This window comes from Stylophora pistillata, chromosome 7 (assembly GCF_964205215.1).
Source record: "Stylophora pistillata chromosome 7, jaStyPist1.2, whole genome shotgun sequence".
NCBI lineage: Eukaryota > Metazoa > Cnidaria > Anthozoa > Scleractinia > Pocilloporidae > Stylophora > Stylophora pistillata.
In genome coordinates, this window is record NC_142525.1 from 25,818,193 (window position 1) to 25,839,951 (window position 21,759).

Below are 21,759 nucleotides of genomic sequence, written 5' to 3' on the forward strand. Positions count from 1 at the left end.
AGAAGAATCGAAGAGAGAGAAGTCGTTTTCACAGTCTGTTCAAAACTCCACTGACCTGAATCTGCTAACCTGTAGAGTGAGACTTGTTTTTTACGACCCGTCGCAGGGGTAAGTTTCCAATCCCGTTCACTGAATTTTGCTAAGAGATTAAGACTTGATTAACGTTTTTCTGATCGCGAATTATAAGCTTTGTGGTGTTCGTCCGTGCTGGCCAATCCCCAGTAAAGAAACAATTGCCATCTAAATAAGTAGAATCAGTGCTGGAGGAAAAGTCTGAACCATTTTGGCAGAAAATTGATCAGAAATCCCCGAATTTTTTCACACATTCTGGATAGACAAAAACAAACGCTCCCTTCTTTCACAAACCTCTTTACTTCATTCAACTGAAATTGTATTTCAAACAAGGTGAGTTCCACTTTTTGCTGTTTTTTGTTTCCAGCCTTCTGTTTGTTTATCGCCCAGCAATACTGCTGTAAGCACTCATCACTCAGCCACAAACTGAGTCAAGGACGTCTTTATTTCAATTCAATTCACCCGTAATAAATCATTTAACGAAAATTTAAGTTATTAATCAAAACCATATTTCAAAGTATCACTACATAAATTAATAAATATATTTCCGTTAGATGAGCCCTTTCCCATTTCCCATAGCAATCCTTTCCCATTTCTAAGGAGGGAAGCAGGAATAGAGAATCATGACTGGAATAGCACCCATGAAAAGGCAGAGGCTAAAGGAAAGGGAGTAGAATAGCTTCTATACACCCTCCCGCTCAAATCAGATGGAAGGGGGCTGGGGATGGGAAAGATTACTCATTTTTCTGGGGGTGGTTGACCTGGGTGGCAATAACATTTCAGGGTGTCAATCAAATCTTTTAGCTCAGCAGAAGGCTTTTCTTCTCCTCTCTCCCATCCCCCCTCCCACTCCCATCCCCCTTCCTTCACCGAAAAAATGCCTTTGCAAAATTGCCACCATAGTTACTATGTTGCCACTTTGCAGAAAAGAAACAGAAAAGACTACTACCCATGATTTCCATAACTCAGTTTAGTTCTACATATTAACATTACAACCTCTACTTCAAATTTTCTACACGATACAATTTCACAAGAATGAATCCATCTTCCTTATGGCTAGCTCTGTAAAAGAACAAGATGAAGAAAGTCCTATGTCTTGATTCTGAATAATCATATTGCATTCATACTGACCAATCAATCTTAAGTTAAGAACACGCAAGCCTTAAAAAAAAAAAAACTAATCATTGCCCTCAGTTTGTGCAATTCTTGATTTGTAAAGTCCAAGGACATAAAAAAGGGTAATGTTATGTTGTTTGCTATACTGTTTGATAAATTATTACCAGCACGATAAGATTCAGAGAATAATAAGAATAATAAGAATAATAATAATAACTTTCATTTATATAGCATTCATATCCTGAGCTCATGGCACTTTACAACACTGTGCGGGGGACTTTACCAGACTGCTAAGCAGTTTACAATCAAATAAAGGCGAATCTAACAGATGCCCCCTCCCCCCAATTCCCAGTAAACAGGCCAGACCACATCACAGTAATCTCGTGAGTGGGTTCTTTAACATCTTCTGCTTAACCAAATTAACTAATTAATAGATGCAGGAGCTAACCGGGAGGCAGTTAGAGAACTGTGAACACACCTAAATTTGATTCTAATACGCCTTGAAATCATATACTAATCAATCAAAATGACATTCAGGAAACATGAGCAAATCTGATTACAGTTGCTCTTTGCAGTTTAGTTTTCTCACACCTGTTTGGGTTTTAGAACATGAACAAAAAAAATCATAACATTTCTGGTGTTCAGTTCAATGTTTTCATGGTTTTGCAGCAAGACATAAGTTTATTTTTCGATACATTATTGAGGCAACCAATATCCTTTGAAACGATATAATTATAATTTTTCTAATGACCCACTACCCATCCTAACAGTTAAATTGTAAAAATGACCTGAGAAATATGCAAATAATAAAGTGAAATGATAAGCATTGCAAGTCAGTTATGTGCAACAACCATAGTACAACGCAATGCATTTTACTGTATCCTAGAAAATTACTTTAGCCTGAAATTAATTCAGAATTGACTATTGTACAGTACGTATGCATTTAGTACATAGTTTCAAAGCAAGCATCACAGCTAAATTAACAGTTATATAGTTGTTAATATCATCCCTGAATTGTCATTCTACTTTTTGCCCTTCTTCTCCATACAATGCTTTCACAAATTGGTGTCCAACGATGCAAAATATTTTTCCAACTAAAAATATTAATAATGGTTGATGACAACAAGCTATGATCCGATAATATGGTCCACTGAATGGGTCACTAACAGCTGGACAAACCATGTTATTCAGGTTTACCTGAAGGATCTGCGGAGCAACATTACACAATCATTTTATAACCATTTTTCCTCCCATTACTTACCCTTTTTTCACACCTATAATAATATTTTGAACATGGTCGAGACCTTATGCATCTTTGCCTCATTTTTTTTTTTTTTTGTGGACTTCAAAAAAAAAATTTAATGTAATTTGCATTAAATGAACATCTCATCCTGGGGAAAGGGGACTGTTACAATCAAAACTTTGGCAACTATGAGAGTCAGTATATCATATTCAGACCCACCCCTTAGCTTTACATTCCAATTGAAAGTTCCAGTTGTTCCATATCACCACACCCTGGGGAAATCAGGGTCAGCCCCAGTAGCGGGACAAGTTCAATCAAACTCAGCATCTGAACAACTGCACACCCACCCCTCCCCTAACACAACAACAGTCAACTGATATCAAGTTGGGTTAATGTTGTGTTTGGGGAGAGGTGGGTGGGTAGCTGTTCAGATCCAGCCATTGATCTGACAAGTTATGGTCTTAAAGCCCTACCAGAATTTTTTTTTTCTGGTCACTATTTGAAGGAAAGCTGGTTCTTGGTTCTAAACCTTTATTTGAAAAATGCTTTGACTTTGTATTGCAAGGTCAGAGGCATGGATCTGAGGTATTGATATTAACTGTTTAACTACCAAGAGTTACCAAGACAGCACTTGCAATAGCAACACAATATCAAGCAGACAAGTCAAGGCTGTGCTCTAAGGAAAATTGAATGGAGCCCAGTGCTTTGAAACCATGAAATACAGGGTGCCCAGCATATGCTTTGTATGAAAAAACTAAAATTCCTGAGTCATCCAAGAGCAAAAGTAAGGCGCCAGGGGCCACCGGGTGCTGCTAGACCACAGCCTTACAAGTGATGAGAATAAAGAAAAATATCAACTGGGGGATTATTAGATGATCTAATACCAAATTCTCTGAACTAATACCATAAGAATTGTATGATAGAGAGTAAGGAGAATTACGAAATAAGATCTTGGGAGTGAAAGCGTTAATTATCAGTGTGAATCAGTCAAGGCACAAACATGGTATTAAAGTACACTAAAATGAGAAACTTTTTTTCTTGTAAACACTTTTCCTTGCCTGCTTTTTTGATCTAGCTATAGAGAACACCTAGGAAAACATTTTTCTCTTTCAGACTTCATAACTTACCATTCCTAGTGGCTGAAGAAACAGCAGCATATAAAAAGAGAAAAAGGTGAAAGTCAAAGTTGCCCAAGTGAAGTCCCACACTGGTTCCAAAACAAATGGACCTGTTACAAGAAAATAAAGAAGAAGAAAAAAAGAGTTGATAAGTTTTTAACTGCTAAAAGAATTAAGCAATATCTTTCAAAGATTATGACAGATCAGCCACAACATTAGCTAGTTTCAAAAACTACATACATAAGCGTGACCTCAGCTCTCTATTAGATGATGGCTGCAGGGGCTGTGCTCTTTGTAATTCTTAATTCATTTCATTTCTTTTTTTTCATGCATGATATGACTTAATTTTATTCTTAAGTAGTTAATATTCTTTGTAAATAATGTTTATCCATTTTATTTGTGTTCGCACATTAGTATGGGATATCTCCCAAACTAGAGGGTTCTTTGACGCGTTAATAAAGTTTCTATCTATCCATCTATTCTTCAAATTTTAACCTGTAAACCCTTAAGTGTGATAGAATTCTAATTTCTACTTGCAGTATCACCCCTACATCAAACATTTAGGTCACAAGAACAAGGGAAATGATCACCAACTAAAGAAGCTCTTGGTTCTTATACAAATTCTCCTTTAAGTACCTTAGGAAATGTGTAGAGAACAGTATGGAGAATATGCATACTGATGTAAAGGTGTAAAGGATTAGAAGGGATAAGTTCCTCTAAAAAGTGTCCTTGGCATTCCACAATCATAACTGTAAGTCCCTACCCCTTGCTATAGATTTAAATTAAACTTCCAAACCAACACTAAAACTCTGGATGGCTCACACAGAGGAAGTAGTTGAATGACATCAAATCCCAGAAGTGATTAACATTTCAATTCTTGCTATAATATTCATACAACTTCAAATTACCAGGAAGAAGTTATTACCTTGATCTAACACCAAATTCTCGTAAGTTGCTTTTAAGGAAATGTGTAACAATGAGAGGGGAGAATTAATAATAACAAAAGACACATACCTTGAAGGGAAACAAGAAAAAAAGGCACAACAATGGCAATGAGGATGTGCTGTATCCAGTAAGTTGCAACTTCAAATGGTAACTGAAAATAACATTTTATTTTTTAAAACTGGAAAAAATTTTCTTTGCTCAACTGTGAGTGCTTCTTAATTATTGGAACTAAATGTGACCTACTAATAAAACTTTGGAGGGAATCTAAAATGCCTACCAGGTTTTGATGAATGTTGTTATTCACCAGACTGAGATGAGAGAAGATAAAATTTAAGGTGAAGAAGTTATAACATGATATTCATGTCAATAAGTTGAAATCTTTGAGTTGTTTGTCTGTGTTGTGGATGCAATAATTATTATAGACTGAATTAACTGAGCAGAAGTTTTCAGATTGCAATACAATCCTGAAATTTACCAACTGAAGGAAAATGAAATCAAAAAAGTAGGTATTTCCAGTACATTATTACACAACTCAGGCAGTCAGAGGGCCAATAACTAAAATCAACCAATCAAAATGCTCTATTGCCGGTCCAATATTCTCCAGTGCTGGACCGGGCACTGTCCTGAATGGTCCCGAATGATACCACACTTGTGTCCCTTTAAACTTCAGTCGTATAATACATCTCTTATTAACCAAACTTGCTCGGGACCGTACTGGAAGAATATCGGCCCTCGGTCTTTTTTGTACGGACCGAGCTGCGCTCGGTCCGTACTGTCAAGACCTCGGGCCGATATTCTCCCAGTACGGCCCTCGCACTTGGTTAATAAGATATATGTACTCCAACTTACCAATCTAGTATTGACCACTGGAAGCAGGATTGCTTGAAGAGCACCAAACAATAAGTAATTGTGAATTCTATGATCAAGAAAGGGAATCTTAAGCTATGAAGTCCAAACGTTCCCACTATAAATGTCCACAGCAGAAAACAAGCTAGAACTATCCCACAAAACAGCTTTAATTTCGGTAAACATGAGACTTGGTTCTCACACGTGGTCTTATTATAAATCTCTTGCAGAAAAGCAACTGCCTGGTTCACTGAACAAATAACCACTGACCTACCATGAACATTACACCTAGTTTAAGACAAACAGCCAGTTTGATGCAAGGTCCACTGACTGTTAAGTCCATTTGGGGAAAAAGGGTGATTTACATTGTCTACTTTATCAATTTTATCATTGATAAAAACAAAATGTCTGTGCAGAAAAGAGGTCTGGCAAGTTACCCTGAAGCCTCAATGGACTTCTTTTGACAAAAATTTTCAACCAGCTGAAAAAATAGTGTTGAAAAAATGTTGAAAATACAGCCCATTCCATAGCAGACCAGCAAAGAATCTTTACATCTGAGTACATATTATGCACCCATTACTGATCATTCCCTTAGGGGTTATGTTGGAGAAGGGAAACCCCCAGGAAAGGGAGAGGACTTTGTGAAAGCCCCATCCAAAGTTCTAAATTTTGCTTTTCCAGATAATGAATTAGGCAGGATAATCAAAGTTAGGCATTAGTAGAGGTTAAATTGGCCCATGCAAAGATATGGTCACCTACCACCAGTAAATATTTTGTTCTATAGAAAGTGACCAACTGCTCTAACTTGTCAACTTCAACTTTTTCCACTTTTTTGGATGCATTAGGGCTCTAAGCATCACCATTTATGCCTGTAATCTTGCGCTCAGCTCAGTTCAAAACAAAAAGTAATGACTCATTTCTAATGACAAGGTCACATAATTTTCCCCATAGCAAGGCAATGGAGGACAAATTCTCTTCTTACCTCTCCCAGGTTAAAAAATATTTGTTTAAATCTGCTAACCATGACCCCCATGGGAAAATGCATGTTAATATAAATTTCTTCGGTTTTAGGTACTTACCTAAAAACACAAAGTACACGTTTACTTGGAGGTTCTACCAACAGATATATCTATGGAGGAAAAAAATTAATCTTATGCATGTTTACACGCTGCCAAACTTGGTGATTTTATTATAGTTTAGATGAATTTTGCACATCATACTTTTGTGCATGGTTAATGATTTAAACCAGAGGTAACAGTCCATTTTTAGTGTACTCAATGACATCAACAAACTATGGAAAGTAAAAGTCACTACCAAAACATATTCTTTGGGAAATATTTCCATTTATAACCCACCCATTAATTTTGGCGCGATTTTATTGGTTACTTTACGTCACGTGGTGCAAAATCACAGGACATTTATCACGCAATAACCCCTGTCCATGACGATATTTGTCCTCTGATTTTTTCCGTGAAAAAGAAACATAGTCAACACAAGAGTTTCAACTTTTCCATTCTCCTATTTACATGGAAGAAAACCAAACTTGTTTTTTTTTTTTGCTTGCTTGTGTCAATCACGCGCATTCACCATCAGATCACCACTGGCTTTTTTACTGTGTTTACGCGCAGTTTCATTGCGATGTGAAAATTAATGGGAGGGTTACAAAATAAATAAACCCCATTCTGGCTTGCTGGTATGTCGGCTGATAATGTCCTTGGCTGAGATTGTCCTCAAAATTTCACATTTGCCCTCAAAGCTTCGCTTCTCGGCCAAATATTAATTTTTCAGACAATCTCCCAGCCACGGACATTATCAGCCGACATACCAGCTGCCCGAAGGGGTTTATTTACTAAACACCCTTATACCATTTAAAAACAAAGCCTCAGTCTTAAAGCTAGTCTATTGTTTTAGTCATAGTTTTCTTTTACCAATGAACTGTGTGCATTATCAAGTATGGGGTAATAAACAGGACTGATGCCTGTTCTCTTTCCCTTCACCTTACCTCTAGTGAAAATGGCAAGAAAAGACCCCCTACCCCCTTTTCCCATCCTAACCAGAAAAGTTACCAGTGGTCACGAAATGGCTCGTATTCAATTTGACTCCAAACTTTAACTGTCCAGCAGTTCACTAAAACATGCTTTCCCATTTTCCAGATGTAGTTCCGAAACTCTAACACTGTCATTTCTCCATTTCCTTCTTACGTAAATCAAAAAAAAACGACCCGGCGACGATCAACGTGGTCCGACCTTCTGGAGGCTTTATGTAAAAAAACTAGACCACACTGTGTGTTTCGTGGACATGAACAGAGTGAACGCTTTCAGTATACTTTTCTACCTTAATAGCAGTAATATCACAACGAGCCTGTAGAGGTGGTTCAAGAAAAGGCGTCAAATTTGTTAGGGTCAATTTCATTCCAGAACTACCTCAATCTCTATTTACAGCAAAGAGGGAAATAAAACAACGTGGCAAATCTTCCTAATGATTCTCATTAAAAAATGAAAAATGCTCAAGTCCTTCTTGCGATCCGTCGACAAGTCCTAATCAGTTATACTCATTGGTTTCCCCTCTAGAAAGATGCAAAGGAATAGGTAACATCTAGACGCAAAACTTACCTGAATTGCTGTTACAACATGACAAGGATTGAGAAGGAATATAACCTGCTTTGTAGCAAATTTGAACCCAATCTCGATTCCAAACACGAGGCAATGTACAACCAAGAGAAGTCTTTTACCAACTCCACGACCTTCTCTGTACGCCGGCAAATCCTCTGGTACAGAAACTTTCCCTAACAATTTCCAGAACACTAAGATTGTGAAGAGTTCGTATATCACAGTTTCTACAACTCTCTGCTTCGGAGTCAAGAATTCAGCGCATTCTTTCCCCCCGTTTCCGGGCAAAGTGAAGTCTACACCTCCATACAAAACATCAGTAATGTAATTCATGTCCATCGTTCTCATAAATTTGATCAAAGAAAGTCTATTCCAAACGAAGAACTACCTACATTATCATATACACACATCCATAATGTATCTCAAGCAAGAAAAAAAATCGCCGTAGCTCGTCTAACTTGCTTGGTAACCGAACCAATGATCGCGTAACCGGAAAACGAAGACAGATTTAAAGGAGGGTAGGGGGTGGGAAGGGGGGTTGTACGGCTATGGCGCATGCTTGGGGTGCACAGGTTTTAGGACGTTTTCTCAACACTGCTTTAGATTTGAGAAGGGCACTACATCTGCACTACAGAGAGATAAGGTCAGAGAATTGGAAAATGCACAGGAGTTAAAGAAGCCAAAGAGGAATGTGGCAAATCCCACGAACCCCGTTGTAAGCCTCTGCCGTCAACCAAACAAAACGATAAGCAGGTAAAAACCCCTTTCCTCAGGATTAATACCCCCCAAAGTTTCCTGTTTAGTTACCAGAGAGAAGACGTTGTTGTTTTGCTGTGTGATGTTTCACTTTCCTTTTCCCGTGTTAGTGTACAAGGTACAAATTTACCTGAGGAAAGGGTATCAAAGCAGATTACCTGCTTTCTTAATATCCATACTCATAACACATATTAAAAACAGAGTTTGCAACTTTTGATTGTGTAGAAGCTGACACCCTCAAAGTCAATGATGGCACACTATGTACAAGCCTTGAATCATATTCTTTTTCTCAAAATGCCGGGGGAGTAACATGCATCTGGCCCACGTTGGAGATGTTGTTTTCGACAGCTTGAAATATGTTTCATTGACAGTGTCCATACTTTCTTTCTATTTATTACTTATTGACTTGTTTTCCAGTGATATTTCTACACTGTCCCCCTTGGCTAAATTTGCCGCGTATCAAAACCCTTTTGGAAGATGTCTAAGCCCAGTACACAGCATCCTCTATGATTCCTCCCCCAAATCAAAAGTAATTTTGAGGGCAGTGTTTATTGTGCCAAATATTATCTAGGAATGTGTTGGTTTTGTCTAAGTTTACTCTGTGATTGGTCCAGAAAATTTGTGCATTCCTGTCAACCAACAAGATGCAAACTAAAGACAGGTATTGTCCACAACCATGCTCCCATGCTTCAAGGAGTTTGCTTGTTCCAACTTGAGTTCTCATCTTTTTTTTGTTATATTCGCCATATTCTATCTTGCCGATGTCATTACATTGTTGTTGGTTTTAATACTCATAGAAAATATGCTTCACGGTCAAGGAAAAAGAAAGGAATTTGACATAGGGAGCTGAAAAGGGAATGCTAGTCAAATGTAGCCTGTAAGTTGGGATAGAGTTTCACAAACTCTGTTTTCAATTGACAATGAGGGTAAAATGTATATTTTTTCCCTTCCTGGCTTTGAAAATAGGGGGAGGATTACCACAAGACTCCTAGATGGCTGTTAGAGAAACTTGAAAATCATTCAGTTTTATTATCCGTTCTGTGTAAGTCAAAAAATATTCCACAAATTTTTGATAAACATAACTTAATGTCTCTAATGCTTCATATGATTCAATTTTTCACAACTCCACACACAAAAAAAAAAAAAAAAACATTACATTAATTTCATTTTAGAATCATTAATTTAACTTTATAGGTATGGATTGTACTTTCTAGCAAAGTTATCCATTTTCTAATAAAGAATTGCCCATTACTCAACATTTGAAGCTAGACCATCTCGCACACAGTATGTAGTAATCTCTCTGTTGCAGTACCAGGAGTTTCAACAAAAGCCCGTTACCTGCAAGATTTCTCACCACTGCTGCCTAGCTTGTAAGCAGGGTGTTATGTTTGGGTTTCCCCCTTGCAGCACAGCTGCCTATTAAACCATTTGCTGCAGCTTAAGGATGAAACTGCAGAGTAATAGAACTCATTTGCTATTTGGTACAAATTAATATAATCATAATGATCAATACTTAGTTGTGATTGAAGGGCCTTAACACAACATTATGCCACAACAATATTTGTTTTCTTGTATGAAAAAAAAAAACTTTCTGGTATGAATTGAAAGACCGATGACTCATGATTGAGTACGCATTGAATAATCTCTTTTTACAGACTCTTCATTTTGGCTCTCACCAGTAAATGATTTTGCTCACTCTGATATACTGTAGTGTTTTTGGAGCTAACATACAAGCTAGGACTTTTTCATTAACCATTTAATCACTATGATTCAATTAGTTATTCTCTCAACTGTCATACATTTAATTACAAATTAGACAAGAGTGTTTGGTGCAACCTAAGCAGAACACCCACTATTCTCTACCAGATTACCACATCTGTTCTCATAACCTCATTGGAGGATAACATATTGAAATCACAATAAGAAAATACATGTTACAGTAATCACTTTTGGAAGTTGAAGGATTAAGCACGATTTTTATCCAGTCATCCAGATAACTCTTGGTGCACTCTGTGATACAGGCCCTTCACGTCTTCACCTTACATAATTACTTAAACATACTAAGGATGCCTTAACTAGATACACCTTACTACATCAACAGTCTTTTGTTCAGAAGGAAAAACATCTAAATAATATATTTGTTTAAGTTAAAGAAAGAGCAATTTTCAGATGTATGTAGAAACTATTCCTCTCTTGCACTGGTTTTGGTAAACTAAACTATGATTGAATTGAATATATCAACAAAGTTGAAATGGTAAATTGGCCACTGTTACGATTATAAAAGCTGACGTTTCGAGTGTTAGCCCTTTGTCGGAGCCCTTTGTCTTTCGCTCCGACGAAGGGCTAACGCTCGAAATGTCAGCTTTTATAATCGTAACGGTGGCCAATTTACCATTTCAACTTTGTTGATATGTTCAAATTATTTCGTTACCCTAACCGACACAGCCCCAAACAGTTTCTTTAGAATCTATCAGCCTTTAAACTATGATTGGTTGGAAAAAACTGAGGTAATTGTTGCATCCAATAGGATGAAAACTCATCACTTAAAATGAAAAAAAAAAAAAAAAAAAACTTAAAAGTGATTAAATCATGATGCAATTATCTTAAAGTAGATATGAAAGTATCTAACACATATCAGATTCAGAGTTCAATCAGATAGAGGCCATTGACAATTAAAAGATATCACTCTAGAAAAATACAATCAGTGTTTTTGGTTGAAAAAGGCTGTAGCCCTGACAAAGTACATCAGTTCTAAATATAGAAGAGAAGCAATTCTTTTTTGAAAGTAATTTTGCAAGATTTGGGTCAATCCAAGGCCATGGATCTTAAACCACACGCTCATGAAAGGTAACAAATTATCAAATTTGGGGACAAAACATCTGTTTCTCATCATCATAGACTCTAAAATTATTTAATAAACATATCACATTGTTACCCAAGTAAATCATTCTAGAGTTATTTACTCTGAGCAATTACTTTGGCCTCCACTCACTAACCTTTACAGAGAAAGCAAACTTTTTGCACACTGCCTTACTTTTTTGCTCATTTTCATCATTAAAACAACAATCCTGACTCCCTTTGTACATAACATGACTTGACCCTTAACTGAATTGCTTACAACTACTGACAAGTGATATTTTCATCTAATGATGTATGTGTCATCACAGATACCCTTTAACTCCCGGCTGCAACCAGGAAGTATAATCTCCTCACCAAGTCAAAACCTAGCCAGCTTGTAGGCAGTACTTTGTGTTTTCAAGCATGAGATTCTGTGTTGCGAGTATTCAGTTGCCATGTTGAATGGATGGGTGGAAGATTTGGGACAAGCGACAAAGCAGGGGGGAGGGGGGGGTGAAAAACCCTTGTTTTTCTGCTTTTTCTCCCCTTGTTTTGTCACTAGTCCCAGATATTCCACCAGTCCAATATTGTGAACAAAATATTGCCCTACTAAATCTCATGCTTGAAAACACAAACCAACACCTGCAAGCAGGTTAATATTGTTCGATTGAAACCCAAATTCCCGCAGCAACAATCACAATGAATGTATAGTAAAGGGTGAGGCAAATCAGGGGCATAGCCAGGATTTTTCAAACGGCGGGGATCACAGAGGCTACTCACCATTTACACCACTGCTCTCCCGCGTGTATCAGCAGGCTCAGTCGTACTATCGCAGCATGAAGGCTCATATCAATGGCTTTTACGGCCAAGATATTGTCAGGACCCCCCTGGCTACACCCTTGAGAATTAATAGTTCGATATTGGGAGATAAATGACATCAACAAGTTCATCTTGACCTGTGCTGATGAAATCTATCACGAAGTGGAATAGATATTAAGTAGCTCAGATCTCAGTTTGAAGGCTAGGAGATAGTAACCCACTACATGATAAAGATCATTATATTACATTTTACTTCTTTTGGATAGGAAAAAATCCTGATACATCTTAGGCACTATGATATCCCTTGTCAGCTACAGTGCATTATAGAAGAAAAAGAACTGGATACACACTGTGTTTCAGGCGCATCTGGAACCAAGCTTACCCCTCCATTCCCAATAAGCACAAATGTTCATTTAGAAAATTTAACCTTTACACTCTCGCATCAGCATGCAAATTCTCCATACATTACCTAAAGTTCTGACAAGGAGAATTTGTTTAACAATCAAGAGCTTCAGTCTATAGCAGAGACTGCAGAGCAAGGTGTAAAGTGGGAGGGCTGACAATTGAAAATAATTTTTTCATATTGAAAATCAAAAAAGGAATAAAATCATAGTATTTAATTTGTTTCTGTCGCGTGACTTTGCATACTGTAGTTATTGCTCTTTAAAGGTTGGCATTAGTGAAGATACCGAAATTCCTAATTATTTTTCTTTTAGCACAAAAAGTGGAGCTGCAGCCCTTCCCCCTCCGCAGTCCCTGTATAGTTGGTAATTGTTTCCTTTACTCTCATGAACTTAATGTTTGAGGGTTGAAACTGTAAGGAGAACTTACATGCTGGTCGCTCTTTGGGGTTAAGGGTGAAAAGACCATTACCCCTTTATGTTTGTTACTTATTCACACAACCACTTTTCTGGACTATGCATAAGTATTGTATTACCAAACTTAACATGCTAGTTGGTAACTCTTGGGACTTGAAGAGTTTTGAGTAAATTACACATACAAACAAACTACTAAACAAAATTCAAACATCATAGAGTACTAGAAACTACTATTCATCAAAGCTTGAATGAACAAGCCATTTATCTAAAAAACCAATCAAAAGAAAATTGTATTGTCTTAAGGTATGAAAATATAATTATCTAACAATGCATACTGATAATTTCTCTTTTTGGAGGTTACTCTGCATCTGTATGTTTGTCCGTGAGATAAAAGATATTTTTTTCCTTTGGATACATTTTACTAATTTCTTTAAATGACTAAAACACTTCATTAGTTGCTCTCAACCCTTTCATTCCTAAGACAGGGCTTGACACTAACAGTAGCCACAGACTAGTAGAAAAATCCGTTTTGGCTGGTGGTTATTGATTTCCACTGGCCAGTTTGGCTAGTAAACAAACTGAAATTGGTGTAACATCTAGGTTGTCACTAGCCGCTTGGCTAGTAAGTTGAAAAGTTAGTGTCGAGACCAGCTAGATCTGATTTCTATTAACCCCTTTGCTCCCAAGATCTAAATAGCAATTCTCCTTACTGTTTGTAGTACAATTTTGAAGATGATACTTAAGAGAATTTGGTATTGCATCAATTAATCGTCCTCTTCATATTTTTCTTTCTCTTTGACACTCATCTGTTTGATGATATTGTATAGATGTTGTACAGGAAAATCATGGGAGTTAAACGGTTATAGGTAACCATGGAACTAATTAACTGTAATTATACAGTTTTATTAGCAATTCAACATAATCAAGGAGATAAATATATTCATCACTCCTCTCAGAGGCACAAGCTTGAAAAGTAAGATACAAAAAAATCAAAACTTTGACTACATAATTTCACGAAGACACTCTTCACTGCTTCAACATTAAGACAATACAAACCAACTCTTCTGGTTGGGCTTGCTTTGTCACCTGTCTTTACAAGCTTTAGTCAGGTATTGTTGCTGATATGGTTTGGCATTTAACATTTCTTTAGCAGTCTCTATGGGAAACCAAGACCTGGTGCGATCTGGGTGATAAAAGAAGAAACAAAATTAAAGTGAATATTGGTTCAATAGGTAGAGCAGGTTAACAATAGGGACTCCATGCAGGAAGGCCTGGTTGTGCTGTTCAGCAACACTCTTACCTCCCATGATGAGCTAAACCAGGGCTGTGGTCTAGCAGTGCCTGGTGGCCCCTGGTGCCTTACTTTTGCTCTTGGGTGACTTGGAAATTTAAGTTTTTTCATACAAAGCATATGCTGGGCACCTCGGATTTCACAGTTTCAGAGCACAGCCTTGTAAACTGGACCTTACTTAAGATAGCAGCGGGAAGTAGGGAAGTATCACAGCCTCAACCTCCTCTGAGCTCAAAGAACATTGAAAAAAAATCCTCCTGATCATCTGGCAGTTGAAGCCTTTGCAGCTGAGTCTACTGTGCTGAGATTACTATACACCTTTGGCTTAACCTCAAACCCTTTCACACCCAAGATATCATTTGCATCACCTTACAGTCTGCAATACCATTCTTATCAGGCTGGTTCAGAGAATTTGGTATTAGATCAAATAATAATCCCCTAATTAATTGATATTTTTCTTTATTCTCGTCACTTGTCTGCGTGATATTGTAATAATAATAATAATAATAATTTATTAATTTATAGTGCGCTTTTTCAACATGTAATGATCAAAAGCGCATTAAACTTGTCAAAATCTAGGAATTAAAACGTACATTGTATATACATATATAATATATAAGAAAAGAAAAATGTATACATAATACTACTAAAAGAAAACATGTACATGATATATCTAAGAAATATTAAAAGCTAGTTTGAATAAATGAGTCAAGTTGAGTTTTAAAACTTGCAATACAATTCACACTATGCAAGCTGGCTGGAAGAGCATTCCATAGTGTGGGCGCAGCCACACTAAAGGACCTGTCACCAATATTACATTAACAATGTAATGAGAATTTATGTCTTGGTCACTGGGTGGGAGTTCAGGGCCAGAGTCTAGCTGTGCCTAGTGGCCCCTGGTGCCTTACATTTGCTCTTAGGTGACTCAAGAATCTTAATTTTTTCATAAAAAAGCATCTGCTGGACACCCTGGATTTCACAGTTTCAGAGCACTAGGCTCCTCTCAATTTTTCTACAAATACAGCCTTGGAGTTCAAGAGTTAATTAAGGACTGTGTTTTTCACCAACAAATGTATCCAACATGAGAACATAGAATGTACAACACAAATTGTTTGTAATATGTATCACAGAACAGATTTATCTGTAGTGAACACCAAATGGTCCTGAATTTAAGTAATATTAATTTTTCTGCAACGAGATTTCAAGCACAAAGTAATGAGATTTACCGGTATCTTTCTTTTCAAGAGCTTGAAGAGCACATGAAACTTGATTTTGTTTAGGACAGCAAAAAGTTGAAATTCAGTTGGCCAAGATGTCATATATCTCCACCGCTACTTTTCTTAAATCTATGTAAAATTATTCATTCTAAAAATTCTGAGCAATATCAAAATACATGTGGATAATCAAAATACAGTGTTACATCACAGTTTACTGATGCAGAGCTGTGATCAAGATTCTGTGACGAAATATACTGACTGGGTCGTTAAATCTTCTATCACTTTTTGCTTAAAATGTAAAATTACATGCTACGTAGTTTTAAGAATTAAATCAATTCTATTGAATTTTTTTGGAAACCTTGCCAGATAACAGCAATTTCACTTGCATCAACAGTTTAAATTACACTAAGAAAGTTTTGGTTCTGCTAAAAATTTCACAATGTTTTTTGGGGAACAGTTCTCTCTTGAATGTAAATTAGTTTCTCCAAGTGAAGCAAGGTCAAAAACATACAATAACTTTGGTGTAAAATTTTGCAAATCAGGTGTAAATAGGCTCTTTTATCATCATCAAATCTTAATGGCATCTGCTAAATATTTGTCGCTATGTGCTTCTCCTTTAATAGCTGTGATGACTTCTTTCAATTCCAACTCATTCATTATTCAAAAGCCCATTAAAATAGAAATCTTGGGTAAAGTGTCCTTTTGGTTGCACTATTTAAATAATAAACAGAGCATTTTGATACATTTCTTTGCCACTAACAGAGCTGTCTTGGGACTGTAAAACCAACAATTCTTGTACATCCGTCAGTTCATGCAAGGTACAGAAAATACTCTGATTAAAACTTTGACCTCTATTCACATATACACTCTTAGACATAGAGGGTAAAAAATATCAACAGCCTTTGTTTACACCTAGGAATCTTTAAACTTTAATCAAATCCCAGACTAAACATCATCTATTTTGAAAACAACTTCAAATTTTTATCTTGGCTTCTAGACTGAAAAGCTCACCTTGAAAACTGATATTTATATGTGTTATGTGTAGACTGACACCTTAGTAAATCCCATTTCGCATTTTTTTTTTTAATCAGTATGGTTTTGATAACCTCATTTAATGATTTTTTATAAAATGCATCATTTCTGTCCAAAAGAAAGCCATTAAACCTTTTCCCCACATCAGGTACGTTTAATTGCAAAACATGAATATTGTGAAATTGTCCCAAATCATTTTGGAATAGAGAAAAAGCAATTAACTTGACCTGATTATTTTCTGGTTCTGGTGGAGAAGGATTAAAATATTTTCAACTCCCTTCAAAAACAAGCTTGTCTAAGTTCACCCAGCTCACTGGATGAAAGATTTTTTTGTTTTTAAGACTTTATCAAATGCTCAGCAAAATAATCCTCCACTAAACTGAATCAACCAAACTAGAGCAGATTGTCACTTTATTAATAATTAAACTGATAACTGGTTCTTGAATAATGAAAACTTGCCAACCTAATGCATGCTCTGATCTAAACTGTCAAGAGCAAAAGTTTGCGAGGTTGAGATATCTGACAAAAAATTCTTGGTTTGACATTTCTTTTTTCACCTCTCAGATCGAGTCGCTCTAAAGTTGATCGTAAAAATGAACTCATTGCATCCTTCGACTATGTTTTGCAAAGGGGTCTACAACATGTAAATAATAGATAACCTCTTCCTGCCTATCTGGATGAAAAAAATGTCTTGTTTTGCTGATCTTTGTTCTGCATAACAAAATTTCTTTATTTGCCTCAGACTGTATACCAAGGGATTACAAAGCATCAAGGATCGTAAAATCTCATCCAAGTCACATAAATTTGAAATACTGTATCGGTAAGCTTTCATGTTTCAAATTCTCTAACACATAACTACAAAGAAATCAACTTTCTGTTCTGTTATTAAAAACAACCCATCGGTGGGAATCTATTATGCAGTCATCCCACAATTACCACTACGCTAAAATGAAATAAAAAATAGACTTTGGCCCGTTTAACATTAAAATATACAACAGTCAGCCGCGAATTACATGTACACATGAATGGTTGCATCCTTCTACGTTTGATCGTAATCGGTGACTGAAAAACACCACCAGAGAGGTGGAAAGTTAGCGGTGTGAATATGCATTAAGTAACAATAATCTACCATTTTTGTCGCCTTTTGAAGCTTTGCGCGATCTTTGTAAACAATGAACTACGCATCACCAGTATCAGTACGCAAGCGTCAGCTTAACGATGTTGTTGTTTGAAGGCGATGCAGAAAATAGTAATGTCATGTACCTTCTTCCCATTTATCGAGCATTTCTGTGACAATTAAGACGTAAACTGCCGTTCGAGTTTGGTTTACATCGTTCTGAAGAGAAATGAACAAATCACAAAGGAATTAGTACGAGAAGTTGATAACAATACCAACTCGAAAATGAAGAAGGTTTATTTAAAAGGGAATTCGAAAAGGGATAGTCAGCACAAACCTGGAATTCTCCAACAAAACGACCAAGTGTCCCACGAACTCCAGCCTATAGAGAGACAAACCGATGAGGTGAGGGTTTATAGGAAATTAAACAAACAGAGAAAAATAAGAATGGTTTACATGAAAGGTTTTTGGTGTGCTGGCTTATAAATTATACTGTTTCGAAAAGTCTGATACTAACTTCTTCTACAACTTCACGAATAGCAGCTTCTTTTGAGTCTTCACCAGGTTCGACTCCTCCAGAAGGAACAACCCATCTACCAGGATGTCGACAGCTCGAAACTAAAAGCACCTACAAGGAAAAAAAGCAAGCCAAGACACTTAGACAGATCAAACCAAGACGGGGTCGAACTTTGCCATGTGCATCAAAAACGAGTCAAAACCTCCTCTTCCTGTTCGCTTTTAAAACAGATGCATCCAGCTCTTCTCGTGTATCCATCTTTATCTTTCGTTCTGACACTGTTAAGCCGGTTTTTTATCATTCTCTTGAGAAGCAAAGAGGGTAGGAAGACGACAAAACTCACAGCATTTCACTACGCGCAATGACCTGCAACCTCGTCGCCATGACAAGACTGCTTGAAATAAGATGGTGGCTGCTGGCTTTGTAGCAAGTGACACTGCATTGTGGGATACATCCCCGAACGATCTATTTCCGGTTTACTCTAAAAATAGCGTTGCTTACATCGCTATTTTCTCAAACTCCAACAAATATTCGCAATATGGAACTTACTGAAAAGATATTACCCATAAATTAGTCTAAATATCGATAATTTCGAGGTTTTTTCTCCAGTGCTTAACAACTCTCCATAACATGATCATTATTTCACGTGCGCTATCTTTTTCTACGACGACCTTACCATGCGAGTAGGTCGTGACAGCTCTAAGTGTGGCTTGAGGTTGCAAATAGGTCACCACATTTTGCATCATGTTTCTTCTGTTCCAAGATCTGAATATTGATTGCCTAACTGTCTATTGGCAGATAATAGGATATTAACTTTACCAAATTACTTAATCATTTAAAAAATTTATCGGCTTAATTCTCGTAAATTACGAGCGCCGTATTTCTGCCGTAAAACCAAAAAATTAATATATTCAGAATTGAATAGCAGAACAATGAAAAATATAGGAAATAGCCAATTATAGCTCGTGTTTTAAAAAAAAAAGCATGACTGGGAACTTGCCAAAAGCGTATAAAATGCGCGTGATCAGTTCATGATTAGTGTTGGATTTGCATAATGTTAATGGTTAACTGAATGGCGCGAGTTTTCCTGACCAATCGAAGAGAGAAGTCAGGCGAAATCAATTCAGTCCCGGATTACATGCGACACTGAGTCAAGGGACAAACTGTTTCTGTGATAAGGAGAAATTACTTATTGGTCCGTCAGGAATGAAGGGTTTGCTGAGGAAAACGAGTTGTGTGATTTTGGCTTTTTGCTGATCAACGTGAAATATAACGTATAAAAGGTATAGTGTTTACTTTTGATCAGGTACATGGGAATCCCTAAAATACTTGAATGGATCCTGATTTATATCGTAAATGCCCTTTGTGTCTCGAGGTTATATGAGCCAATACAAGGGCCTTGCTCGCAATGGTAAACATATGTATTAATTGCTTCTGACTGCTAATAGAGTTTGCCTTGGAACGGCAGTTTCTCTTACTCGAAATTTCTCTAGTTAAGTAAGTTTGCTCATAGTGAAACTCTGACACCCCCCCCCCCCCCTCCACCTTCCCTGGGCCCCAACGACCTAACGCAAGTTTTGGTGCTTACCTCTCTAATAAAGAGAGAGATTTAGCACCGCGTTTGCGTGAAACGCCAAACGTCAGCTTGCCCTTTCACACTTCACGTAAAATAGCGTAAACCTTACCGCTTTAGCTTCGCGAGAGCTTACGTCATACGTCACGGTGTCCATGGTGGATTTGAAGGTGCCCTTCTATGACTTACAAGGAATGGTTTTGGTACACTTTTTTCCGGCAATTAACTTTTAATTTGAGAGAGCAAAAGTAAAGAAAATCAGACGTACATGGCAAACGCGAAATAGGTTATTTTTGCGTAGAAACGGCAAAGCGTAACCGGCAAGCGTGACTGAAATGGTGGGACAAAACGTGGTCACGTGGTCACTCTTGCTGTTAACAATAGGGACTTTCTCGTTTCACGCGAACGCGGTGCTAAATGTCTCTAATATCACCCCCGACAGGTCGAGGATAGAGGGTATAGCAGTGGTGCCGCAAAAGGCAAAATTAGCCCAATCAAGACTATCAGTCGGAGCAAGTATAAATATAACGAGGTACCAAGGAGGTACATGTGAAGGTTCCAATGCAGTCTCAGAACAAAATGGGCTGACCAAGTTGCGCATCGGATTGGCTGAGAAAGTGGAGCGCGCTATCTAGACAACTCATCGGGCGTGTTGAAGAAAAAAAATTAAATCGCAAATAATTTGTTTATTACACATAATAGCTCTATTGTCGTCTGATCAACCTTCAACTGCCCTGAGCAAAATTATCTACGTTTCTAATATCTTGTATTATTCCTTGATACAGTTCCTAAATGCTTTGAAGATTTATGGTATCGTTATATGATTTCGATAAGTAACCAGATTTGAATTTTAGAATACCACCCTCTAAGCAAGGGTGGTTTTCTCTTTTTTCATTTAGGAACAAGTTTTGTTCTAAACAATAATGGCTCTGTTTCATTCGAATCCCAGCATAGAAACACCTCAGAAAATCTATTTCGTTAGAGAACTAATTGTAGGGTCCTGCACATATTAAGCGGAGGCTAACTAGCTAACTGAAATCCAACACACCCATGATATCTTGTTTTGACACTGTTGTTTCTAGAAACACCAATAAAAACCATTTCTCGTGATAAAAGTATGAAAATGAACATGAATTCCAAACGAAACAAGGGAAACGACGAACAACGGTACTGTCTATAGTTATATTTAACAATTATTCGCCGAAGGCGAGGTAAATATCGTCGAATAATCCCCGAGACGATATATATATATATATATAACTGCAGACAGTACTTTTTTTTTTTTGAAAATCAACTTTATCATACAATGATTAGTGTTATATACAGAACAAAACTCAATTAAAACTCAATTAAGTGAATTAACGGTAAAGGACCTGCTGTGCAGTACACCAGTGAAGGAGACCCAACACAGGGGAAATTAGCTAGGTTATTGACAGTTGCTGGGTGTTATTACTATTTACAAGTTGTTTTACGGGAAGGCTAGCTCCTCTGTGCAGTACCCCAGTGAAGGGGCCCCAGCACCGGGAGAAATCTGTTTTTTATTTACACGCGAGAAAGGTGATCTCTGTGCAGTACAACAGCTAAGGGGACCCACCCAGCACAGGGGTGTTATGTAGTGGAAAAAGTATTTACAAGAGGCGATTTATATTTTGATATTGAGTTGACGGTTCTCACAGGAGCAGAGAACATTCTGGTGAGCCCAGAGAGTGGTAGATGTCGCGCCTGGCGAAAGGTGGAAAGCCGCATCAATGAGGAGTATGCGGGTAGTGATTTCGGCCTTCTGAGCCTTATTAGTGCAGTTTTTTTTTTTGTTTTTCAGGCGGGTGTTAAAA

General features: G+C 37.3%; 2 protein-coding genes across 2 annotated transcripts; both read right to left on the minus strand.

Annotated features, from left to right (window-relative positions):
* Positions 1-499: 499 nt before the first annotated feature.
* On the minus strand, positions 500-8,429 carry LOC111335502 (transmembrane protein 164). The gene is made up of 6 exons (XM_022941419.2): positions 7,953-8,429; positions 6,420-6,469; positions 5,344-5,410; positions 4,564-4,645; positions 3,559-3,659; positions 500-2,394 (listed from the first exon to the last, which is right to left on the minus strand). The coding sequence occupies exons 1-6, from the start codon at positions 8,295-8,297 to the stop codon at positions 2,206-2,208; spliced, it is 834 nt and encodes a 277-aa protein (XP_022797154.2). The 5' UTR covers positions 8,298-8,429; the 3' UTR covers positions 500-2,205.
* A 1,269-nt stretch (positions 8,430-9,698) lies between these two features.
* Positions 9,699-18,690, minus strand: LOC111335511 (diphosphoinositol polyphosphate phosphohydrolase 1). Its single transcript, XM_022941432.2, has 5 exons — positions 18,557-18,690; positions 18,355-18,465; positions 18,175-18,219; positions 17,984-18,056; positions 9,699-14,363 (listed from the first exon to the last, which is right to left on the minus strand). Exons 1-5 carry the CDS (start codon positions 18,653-18,655, stop codon positions 14,263-14,265), a joined length of 429 nt encoding a protein of 142 aa, XP_022797167.1. The 5' UTR covers positions 18,656-18,690; the 3' UTR covers positions 9,699-14,262.
* Between the last annotated feature and the right edge of the window lie 3,069 nt (positions 18,691-21,759).